Source organism: Solanum verrucosum, unplaced genomic scaffold (genome assembly GCF_900185275.1).
Source record: "Solanum verrucosum unplaced genomic scaffold, falcon-dt-bn FXZP01000049.1, whole genome shotgun sequence".
Taxonomy (NCBI): domain Eukaryota; kingdom Viridiplantae; phylum Streptophyta; class Magnoliopsida; order Solanales; family Solanaceae; genus Solanum; species Solanum verrucosum.
The window spans coordinates 5,789,330-5,800,739 of NW_026020221.1; the positions used below are offsets into that span (position 1 = coordinate 5,789,330).

At 34.9% G+C, this 11,410-nt stretch overlaps 1 protein-coding gene across 2 annotated transcripts; it reads right to left on the reverse strand.

Annotated features, from left to right (window-relative positions):
• Positions 1-1,975: 1,975 nt before the first annotated feature.
• On the reverse strand, positions 1,976-10,773 carry LOC125831282 (lipid droplet phospholipase 1-like). 2 transcript variants are annotated; one of them, XM_049510477.1, is made up of 11 exons: positions 10,494-10,773; positions 9,630-9,697; positions 7,901-7,971; positions 7,525-7,770; positions 5,790-5,953; positions 5,618-5,673; positions 5,473-5,525; positions 5,276-5,396; positions 4,280-4,377; positions 2,129-2,229; positions 1,976-1,999 (listed from the first exon to the last, which is right to left on the reverse strand). In XM_049510477.1, the coding sequence occupies exons 1-10, from the start codon at positions 10,637-10,639 to the stop codon at positions 2,158-2,160; spliced, it is 1,095 nt and encodes a 364-aa protein (XP_049366434.1). In that variant the 5' UTR covers positions 10,640-10,773; the 3' UTR covers positions 1,976-1,999; positions 2,129-2,157. The 2 variants fall into 2 exon arrangements, with proteins under 2 accessions (XP_049366434.1, XP_049366433.1); XM_049510476.1 differs by having other exon boundaries at positions 2,111-2,229.
• Between the last annotated feature and the right edge of the window lie 637 nt (positions 10,774-11,410).

Genomic DNA, 11,410 nt, shown 5'->3' on the forward strand with positions numbered 1-11,410 from the left:
TCCCATATATGGGGGCAAATCTACCATAGATTCAGTTGAATTCAGTAGTGTCGAGTCAAATATTATTTGTGTTAAAAAGATAGTCTAAATAAATACAAACTTGTGTAAGGGCGGAGCCACTATTACAATTATTGAAAATTGTATGATTATCTTTGAAATTCTCCTGTTAAGTATGTAAAGAACAAGTATCCACAAACCACAATTGGATAAAAACTTATTCTCATGATTTTTATATTGCTAAATCATTACGAGTTTAAGTTCTATAAATTAATGAGTAAAAAAGAATCACAATTGTAGAGTAAGTATTGTGAAAATATTTAATATTATTTCTCAAAAGCCATGATAGACGTTTGTTGTTTACTAGATTAATCCATATTATTAAAATTTAGTGGGACCGTACATGGTGTGTTCAATTTTAATTAGGATTTTGGAGGCTAGTCAACCTAAACCCTAGTTCATGCCTATATAAAGGGTATTATATTCATAGACATCTTGAATATTCCACAAATTAATGAAATATTCATAAGGAGATCAAATCCAATTCATCTTAGTTCAAGAAATACGCCACTAACGATCCTCGAATCATGGAGAGATCATGATGGAGAGAGACCCTCGAATCATGGAGAGATCTTATCACGAGAGAAGAATCAAGGAATTGATAGGATTGTATACCCACACTATTTATCAATAAAATTATGTTTTTTTCATATTTTATTTGTGATTGCAATTTATTTTCTATCACTTTAAAATTTATTGCAAACAAACACACGAAGAAGCCAAGAAATTCAACATCTACTGTTATATACATAAAAAGTAATGTAGGCAGTCAAGCATTTTCTTAGTATTATATCATATTTATATAGTCTTTGACTTAGTGGTAGTCTAAAGCACCATACCCGTTGTAGTATTAGTCTATTCATATAGTATACTCCCTCCGTTTCATTTTATGTGGCAATATTTGACCGAATACGGAGTTTAAGAAATAAATGAAGACTTTGAAATATTTACCAAATTGCCCTTTAAAAAGTAGACTCACTTTTCTCTCTCCTCATAATGTATTGGAGTATTATTTTAAGATTAAGTGGGACCAATAAGGGTAAAAGAGGAATTGTATCTTTAAATACTTACCATATAAGGAAACGTGACTTTCTTTTTGAAACTGACCAAAAAAGAAATGATGCCACATAAATGGGACTGAGGGAGTATTTGATTTTTGGTATTTGTTATTATCTGTTGTTTGCTATTTAGGTGATCACACCTTGTTGATGCTATGAGTCCTTGCATATATACTCCCACAGTGCTTTCCTATGAGTTGTCATGTTTTTCTTCACAATAATTTTCCCTTTCTATTACTACTTTGATTTGCTTCACTAGATCCAAGTTCTTTTGAAAACAACCTCTGCCTCTAACAAATAGAAGCTAAAAGTAAGGTTTGCGTACACTGAACCCTCTCCAAACTCCACTTTTTAGAATTTCACTGGATATGTTAGTGGTGATATCCATCGACTTTCCGATTTAGCAGTATTTTCCAAGTCAATAGTCTTGAATGGGAAGGGTGATATGTGATCATTCATTGGGAGATGGAGTCAAACTTTCAGTACACAAGAAAATTGAAAATTTTATGGCTAAATTCACACCGAACATTAGTTAGTTTAACCGTACTCTAAATCAAAAGCAAGTTAAAACAGAGAAAGTAGTATATATCATTGGTGAATGGAACTGTGACCATGTACACTATGGCACAATGAGTTAATAACGTTCCTAATAATGACTTATTGTCTATACCAATTCATAGAAGAACCTAACCTGCAAAGCTCGGTGACGAATCCAAGATTTGAAATTTGTAAGTTCCTATAACAAACTCAAGTTAATACTATAATAATAAATGTTACACACTCATATTGTAGATATTTAACAATTTTTTTAATATATACATATATATAGAGAGAGTTTGGACAAAAAATACTAGGTTCGTTAAACCCTCTAGATATGCCCCTCCCTGCAACCATAGATGAAAAAATCAACTTACTTTTCCAGCATTTCACAACAAGCCTCCAAATGCAAAATAATTTAGAAGTCTAGGATAAAAAAGGAAATAAGAGAGATTAACATGCAAATCATTGATCACCTTGAAAATTTCAAATTTGATTTTGGCCTCTATACGATAAAATTATCAACCATATGTTGTATAACATCAGCACCTTCGGCATCTATTTTTTGATCCTTCACCTGTAAGCATAAGTATTGCAGTTTAAAGCCCACATTACATGTAAGTAAGGACGAAAACGTGAAAATGCTTTGGAAAGGGTTCAAATGTGCCGTTTAAGTATTTGAAATTGAGCAGATACCCTTCGTTAATAGTTTAGCTCACATATACCTTTACAGTTCAATAGTTGATAAAAAATACTTATGTCCTTAATGTAACTTGATCCCCTAATTAGCTAATTAATAAGCAAAGAGGGGCCATCAGTTCCCTTGGAAAGTTGAAGGCTGAAATTTTGCGCGATAGCTCTATATCGGATATTAACACCAGAGTCATGCCGCACAAACTTCATTTACTCTTATGTACTTTTAATGAAATTTAGCTACAGCGTTTATTGAGTGTGACAAATTACATTTAGTTACAGGGTTTATGAAGTAAATGGGAAACTGCATCAAGTTACAGGGTTTATTAAGTGAATGACAGACTGCATCTAGTCACGGTGTATAAAGTGAGTGAAATATTCAACCCCAGGGAAGAAGAAAACAGGATGAGAAAATACAGAGGAGAGAAAATCGAAGAGAGTGAGAAAAGTTGGAACTTCAGTGTTTTGTTAAAAAGAAAAACGGAAGCATACATTCGATTTGTCCTTGTTTGGGGAGACAAACTGTAAACCCGAGGAAGGTATACTCCTCGTTTTTTACTTTCACCATCTTTTCAACTATTACGTACGGAAATGGACAGGAATATTATAAACTCTCTTCCTTTCAAATCCTTCCTCTCCTTTCTAAACGGCCTATACGATCAATAATACAGAACATCAAAGTCCACTCACCAGTACCCCGCCTATCCCATTTCAGGAATTTTCACGAAGGGGGTTCAAAATCTGCTGTATATACATAAAAATAATTTTAACCGTGTATAAGCAGTGTAATTTTCTTACCCTGCTCCACCCCTGCCCACATTGCATTTCAGCACCTACAAGAATTACTTTTATTTACTGCTTCAAATTGTACTCCCTCTGTCCCATTTTATGTGACAGTTTTTGACTGTGTAGGGAGTTTAACAACGAAAGAAAGACTTTTGAAACATGTGGTTTAAAACAAGCCATAGACATTTTCTGACTTATAAATCAATCTCATTAAGTTATATAGTTTCTAAAGACATAAAGCTGTCCTCTTTTTTTTGGGACAAACTAAAAACGAAAGTGTGTTAATAATGCTTTCCTCCTAGCTGGCTTATAAAGTGGACTAAATGAATGAATAGTGTAAAATATATCAAACGCTACAAGGGTGTCAATATCATACACTAGCTCTCCCCACCATTGCTACCACCACCACAACCACTAGGGCTGTCATAATGTTCTCATTTTTTAGCACCACATACTCCACTATGTTATCTACATGTCTAAAGTGGCAATGTCATAGACTAGCTCTCCGACTGTTGCTACCAGCACCCCAGCCACTTGGGCTATAATGATATTCTCATTTTTTAGCACCAGGCACTCCTCCACTATATCATCTATATGTCTAAAGTGGCAAAGTGGTCCAGAAAGAGACATGGTTCAAGCCAAAATCTCACTTTTCTAGTAATCCAAGGTCAAATAGTGCAATACACAAGATGTATGCAAGAGAGTTAGGAAAGAAGGAAATGGAATAGTAATACCCCTGCTTCAAAAACACAAATTGGGGTCAATGCAGTTTCTCGCCAAAATTAAAACTCAAATTGGGGTCAATGCAGTTTCTCACCAAAACTAAAACTTTGTTCAATCTGCATAACTAGTTAATATTTTTTCTAACTAATTCTTGAGGCTATAAAATAGGCAAGCACCAGGATACAACACATGAACACACAGGACAAAGACATAAGTCTCATAGGTACTTTTTCAGTCGTAAATCTGTGAGGTAGATGAATGAAAGTTATCTTCTACTCATTAAACAAAATAGTGTACAGTTCATACTTCCATCAATGTAATTAAATGAAACTTGACTGTGGTTCAAGGAGACCACTAAAATATCTAAAAATGCTCTGGGCAATCACGTTGGTAATTATCAGTAGTCAGGAAAGAGAATAAGAGACCTGAATAACAGTGTGAGCAGCAAATCTACGCCTGCTCCTGTGAAAGCTAACGTCCACTTTATCCCATGACACTCTAGATAAACCAGTCACCAAATTTTCTGCATAAGAGTCCAAACATGAGAACTGAAATATTTAGAAGCCAAGAAAGGCTATACACACATACATACAATACAAAGGGAAAAAAATCAGAATTTAGTGGACCAAAACAAAATAATAATCACTCAAACCAAAGAGCTCAGGGCAAGTTTGAAAACCTTGCTATGTTTGAAAAGGTTGAGGCCTGTCTTACATGTATTTGTTTAGGGGCAACATGTTCAATACACATGATGTAAGTATTTGTATGACTGCATGGAGCTTTTTATTCACAGTTTTTAGTGTATTTTGATGAAATACTCACACCCAAGGTACACCTGTTTCCCTTCGACACAGATTTGATAAAGGAAAATGAAGGATCCATGTGACACAGAGGAGGGCTACATACCATCTCTGTTTTACAAGCTTAATGCTCCCTCCATTCCAAATTATTTAGTTTGTTTAAGAAAGAATGCCACTTTTATGTATTTAGCAAGTCTTTATTTCTAACACTCCCATTTTACCTTAATGACACTCCCTTATAGGAATGACGAGGCATGTTTAAAACCACAAGATTCAAAGGGTAATTTGGTATGTTATGCACACCCTTTAGTTAATGCCCAAAAGTTCAAAAGTCTTCCTTTTGTATTCTTAAACTTCGTGCCATATTCAAACTAAGATGAATTAAACGAAATCGCCGAGTGGCATAATATTTTAGGATCAACACATTGGTTATTTCTTGTAACAGTGGTATGTACTAGAAAACCATTCCAAAATTAAAGTCAGTCATACATGCATGTACAAGAGAGCAGCATTACAAAATATATCAAAGGCCCCAGAAGGGGAGAGGAGGATGGAACTAAAAGAACCAAAAAATGGTGTGACCTAAACCCAACTTCTTTTCATAAGGAAAGAGCAACAAACCTTCCAACTTGTCCAAAGAATCATCCTCCTTCAAAACAGACTCACCCTGCTCACCCTCACATGCCTTGCAATGTTCTTCATAGACAATGTGAGGATACTTCTCATTAAAGGAGTCTTCCCACTATAAACACCAAAACAGTTTTTCACATAAGATCTGATAGGTGGCAGCTAAAATACATACCACAGAAAGATTGTACCTTGGGTAGTTCATTATTACGTCTAATAGATGACGTTCTCCAACCAACAACATCTAAAGAATTATTGTTAAAGAAAAATGGTCTATTTCAGAAGTTAGAGTATCAAAATTGCTGAATGCCTGATTCAACAATGCAATAAGGATACGATCATAGCCAACATTTGAATATGCAACTCGGCGCTTGAATGAACGCAACGCAGACCTACATACATGAATTTTCAACTAATCAGCATCAATATACAGTAATATTTACTACAGAGCCCAGTAAACACAGGACCAATCAATCCTATATGTAATTTATTAATCTCTATAACATACAAGAACTGTAGTTCACCATCGTCTTCCACCATGCGTTTAAGTAATGGAGGCCTCCCTTCATCATTATCGCAAAGAAAAAGGTGCCTCCCTGTTCTTTTAAATATTAAATGGATTACATGGAAAGCAGCTTTCTCTAAGGCAGTTAGACCAAAAAGAAACGGCACCTGACAAAATATTACCAAAAGGTTCAACAGCTGACATAGCATATTTTATATTTTAGATAAGGAAGAAACCTCGAAATCTTAAAATATGAACACACTTGAGAAAACAGGAACAATGCACTTTGACATATATCTAGATATAGCAACAAATAGAATATGTTAAAGATTGGCAATCACCTCGATCCTTCCAAATAGTTTGATAAGAGAGCATATTTCCACGGTCATGCAGCATTAATCTGGGATCAAATTCTATGTACGTCTAACCACTATACTTCCAAAAAACTCATTCTAAGCTATAGCTAAGTAAGACAAACAGAATAAGTCCAATGCAGAACCGTCACTGATTTGCGGTTCTTAAAGAAGTTGAGCTGTGGAAGAACAATGTTTATTACCAGAAAGTGCCAAGGTTAAAGAGTAAAGATCTTTTACGCTTCCAGAAACTCAGAAAACCCAAACCTAAATCACAACGTACAGAGAGAGCCAGAGACCATTATGACAAGATCAAAGAGGTTTGTCAGTATGCAGATATATGATATAATAAAATATGGCTGGATTAAAAGATTCATATTGGGCAGCATTTAGCACACTTGGACTAGTTCAACTTTAAAGTAGATAAAACTATTCATGGATGGAGTTTGGATAAAGGTCTGTACTCCCAGTACATAAGCAGGCAAAAAGACTTTCTGGCACCCTCAATGTAAATTGGAAGAAGGGCACTCTTTTGCTACTCTTCTGCCTCCTTCACTCATGTGCCCCTCCAATGCTACTTCACCTGCCTTTGTCAAGTTTGTCTTCAACCCCCCACCAATGAAAAATTGAAGCTCCCTCTAACCAGGCACAAATGCTCTCCCCCAACCTCTCTCTTGGACTCCCCGAACCTTGCATCAATTGATCCCTCCACCCATGAGTCTATTTCCCCCAACATCCTAACACACATCATCTCCTTTCACCCACCTTAACCCCACTTTGATCTCCTTTAACTGGCTCCTCCACATATCAGACGCTCTTCTTCACCCTGGCCATTTTTTCTACTTTGCTGCATTTTATTTGGTCTTTGTTGCTGTAGACCAAAAGTCTCCTTCATTGCAGTAACTTCTCCGAATATCAATACTTTTGCATGAAGATTGCATCGGAAATGAAAGTAGATGGTCTAGAAAAGCTAGTCATGATTTTGAAATTAAAACCACTACTTCATTTTCTTTCAGAAACCAGTACAAGATAATTGACAAAAGAAGCTGAAAAAAATTAAATGTGTATCAAGGGTATTTAGTGATAAATACTATTCTTAACTAGACTTGATAAACAGGAGGATACCCCATCAAGAATCATGATAAGGTAATGGATAGCAATCCAATCTGAAAGGAAGTTATATTGGCATGCCAGATGACCCTTAAAACTAACTAAACCCGGTCTATAGAAGCATCAAAATGTGGAGGTGTGAATCTATATCTTCTGCTCATAAGCATCATTTACCGATAACGAGACAAAGGCATATTTAAAGAGGATAAAAATCCATTTTCCTCAATCACAACTATTTTAAGTATTTGATAAGATTTGAATAATAGCGCTGGTACCTGCTTGTTACCCCTAGAACCAAGATGAGGTGTGGCAACAGTGACAAAATTAACAGGTTCCAAACCAGCTATCGTGCAATCCTTCAACCCTTCTGCACATGCATTGGCTGATAAATCCTCAGTATTCTCTATTCTAGGAGGTCTGTATAACCTCCCAATGGCATATCTTGCCACCAACCCTCCAACAGAGTGTGAGACAAAAGAAATTTTCTTCAGACCTGGTTTTCTCTTGATCACTTCAAGAACCTAATTCCATCTCCACATCGTTAGTAGATTTGGTAGACATACCAAGATTTGGAGAACATATTAGAAAAATGATAGGACGGAAATGAAAAGAAGCAACAAAGAAGAATGAATAGTATTAGAAGAAATTAACCTCCTCTGACAATCTCTCACCCATTACATCCACACCATCCAATGTTAGTTTTCCAATATTACGTTCGCTACCTGCAGAGAAAATCATTTTCTTTAGTCCTCCTTTTGGTATTCCATTTTTCTGTGCACTTATAACCAATAACCATAGGATAGTGGACGCATGTGGACACTCAAGAAGAGAGATGCTACAAAAGTACAAATGTCCATACAATCTTGTGAGTAGCTCATTAGCACTCAGCTCAAATGAAACTATGCAAAATCAGAAAGAGTTGGCAATTTCACTAGAAGAATTCGGTGAACACAGATTTCCACTCTTAATTAAAAAAAGGGAAGGGGAACAAATAAAGAAAACTTAGTAGCACCCCATACTCATAGAAAATGATTTTCTACATCTTATGAAGAAAAAATATTGTATAAAAGAAGTGAAAAAACTTCTGAATCCAATACACATTTAGCAGCTATTATACACCTCTGCACTTCGCAAATTTTAACAAGCATGACTCGTTTGTGGCATCACATTGACTTGCTTTACTCTAATGGAATCTACATGATGTAGAGCTATAAATTAAAGTATTCCCTTTTCTAATATCTTATACTTCTAGATGGGGGAGTTCATACACTTCAAACACAGATAATAAAGCAGGCAAATTTTTTGAATTCCAGCGTCACCTTCAACAAAATATTTTCATGAAAACTTGGTTAAGAAATAAGAAGCATGCCAAACACGAGGGAAGTGATGGTGCGAGGATTTTATACATGTGGAATCATTTTCCTATTTTTTGTTTGATAAAGGTATCAGTGTCAGATAATTTCTCTAGCACAAAGGCTGTGCTGATAGCCAACTTTACTGCTTACAAAAAAGATACACATCCTAAGAGTAAATCTTTGTTCTTCTCACAAAGATTCTATAAAGCCTAACAGAGGTTCTATGTCATTTACAAAATCTCTTTACACCAAAACTAAGACAAATACAAGTGGATTCAAATGATACAAGAATTTCATTGTTCAGATTTGAACTTGTAAACTGAAGCAACTTTAAACCCCCTTTACAACTACACTAGAATTTTCCCCTTGACCTAGGATTCAACCATTTATATATTAAAAAAAAAGTCATTTTGGTCCTATTCACACAGTATAATTTTTTGACGACGGGGATTCAATTAAGCCCCTTCCTTCTTACAAGTTCCTCCACTGCATGAGGCAACATGTTGTAGGCTATTTACATGTTTAATCTCTAAGTTAAGGAAATCAGTTCCATCAAGGCAATCAAATGATTACTAATAGGTTGTATTAAGCAACATAAATGATATTTCAATTTTCATATTACCAAACAAAGAGTAAGATTCAGATGAATAACTTTGGCCTCCACTAGGAACAAATAACCTCAATCTACAATCTAATTTGCAACGAAAATTTGCTGGAACAGAATCAAACGTGACTGTTCAGGAAAATGCAGTTCCTGTCGGGATGATTATTTAATCCTTATACCTTGTTCTCATTTATATGCATTTTACTTGGACTCGGAACAGATGATATACAATTAAGGACAAGAGGGCAACCACTTATCAGACATATGAATGAAGAAGGCAGAAAATAATAAAAAGGGTGCCTGATATTTATTGACAAAGCAGCAAAATGGTAAGTGTAGGGGGGATGAAGTGTAAAGGAATTGTAGTATGCAGAAACAAGCATGTGAAATTAGAAATGCCACTCCGGATAGATGCACTTACAATGAACAAAAACTTTGTCAGGAAACCTCCGAATAAATTGCTCAGCACCAAACTTCCAGTCTGCGGTGCTGTTGAAATATATGGATTACAAAACCAAGGTATAAGTACCTTTGCTTTCAGTGAAAACCAGAGAACCAATAGAAAATTGTTTTACACAGTATGAATTCAAACTGCCAGCAACTAAGCATTCCAAGTGAAAATAACCCCTCCCCAACTAGAGAAAAACTAATGAACACAGCACACAGTCTAAAAGCAGTTTTTTTATTGGCATGGAAATTTTTGTATGGTTGCAAAATTTGCATGGATGAATATGATCTAGTCAATCAATTATGCATAACAGGTTCTGAAAATTTCCTAGATAATGAAGCAATTCAAACCACTCCAATAAGTGCATAGGAAAATATCTAAAATAACAACTACTCTCTCGGTTTCAATGTACTTGTTTTACTTCCCTTTTTAGTCTGTTTCAAAAAGAATGTCTCTTTCTCTTTATGGAATCTCTTCAATTTCAACTTTCCACATCACATGTAAAACACCACAAAATTAAAGAACATTTTGGTACATTTTACGTATCTTTAATCAAAACCAGATAAACAAATTGAAACGGAGAGAGTATTAACAAGACCTAAACAAATATCCTCCATTTCCATAGGACTAGAGAAACTAAAATATGAAGAGACTAATTTACGAATCTCAAAAATCACTATCAAACAGTAGACCTAAGATCAAAATCCCCATTTCCCCTTATCATAATACTTCAATTTCATCATCAACAACAAAATAAACAACTTCAACTTCGATATTCCACAAATGAATGGCACAGTCGAACAGACGAACAGGAATACAAAATTCATATACACACACCTTCCTAGAATACCGTGTACCATAATTACAAGATGATCAGCAGAGGAAGCATCGGATTTATCGCAACTGAACACATCTTCGCCGCCATTAATGGTTTCCGATGAACATACTCCTCCTCTTCCGTTCACTACTTTTCCGTTTTCCATTTCGTATTTCTCAGTTCCGATAACTGAATTTAGGGAAAGATCAAGTTAGGGGGAAAATGATCGGAAATTAGGTACTTCGTCGGAGTTAGGTTAACCGCTTTGAAGAAAGCCGGAGAGGAGAGAAGCTACCGGAGTTAAAGTGGTTAATTAAGGAAAATCACAACGTGGCGGGTAATGCGTCCTAACTGACCCTCAAAGGGCTTGAACTTTTTTAATTTTATTTGCTTGTTTCGATGTTTGGTATATGTATTTGATTAATTCCCTATCAATTTTTTTTTCCATATACATAGGTCGAATTTGAGACCTAGATTAAAAGATTTGAAATTCTTATACTTATTTTGCACATATTTAATTTTGTTGTTTTGTTTTTTTAGTATTCGTATTTAGTTAAGCAATTTAATAAGAAATATATTACGTATGAAATAAAATATTAGTAATAATTATTAATAATGTCATGCATATAGTAAATATCAAGTATATGTTTAAATAGTGTCATTAGTTAGGGTCATAACGTCATGAGGAAATACATTACTTTTTTTTTAATAGGCACAAATTAATTTTTGTATACTCTTGTTTATGACAATTAATTAAGATTTAAACGTCAAATATCAATATACATAAATAACAACATCTTATTATACAAATGATGAAATGTTGTCACTATAAAGAGGTTTGACTGAATATTAAGACATTCAAACGTGACAATTAAGCACTCCAATTATGAAGTGCAGATACCTCAATCTGATATCAATTGATAACTAAATACTTCTA

What these genes read in the sequence shown, in the direction of transcription:
- LOC125831282 (XM_049510477.1), bottom strand. Translation starts at nt 10,639, where the DNA reads ATGGAAAACGGAAAAGTAGTGAACGGAAGAGGAGGAGTATGTTCATCG. An exon ending in GTGAGAGATTGTCAGAGGAG is followed by an intron (nt 7,771 to 7,900) that starts GTTAATTTCTTC and finishes AGATGGAATTAG; the next exon opens with GTTCTTGAAGTGATCAAGAG. An exon ending in GTAATAATGAACTACCCAAG is followed by an intron (nt 5,397 to 5,472) that starts GTACAATCTTTC and finishes TGGTGTTTATAG; the next exon opens with TGGGAAGACTCCTTTAATGA.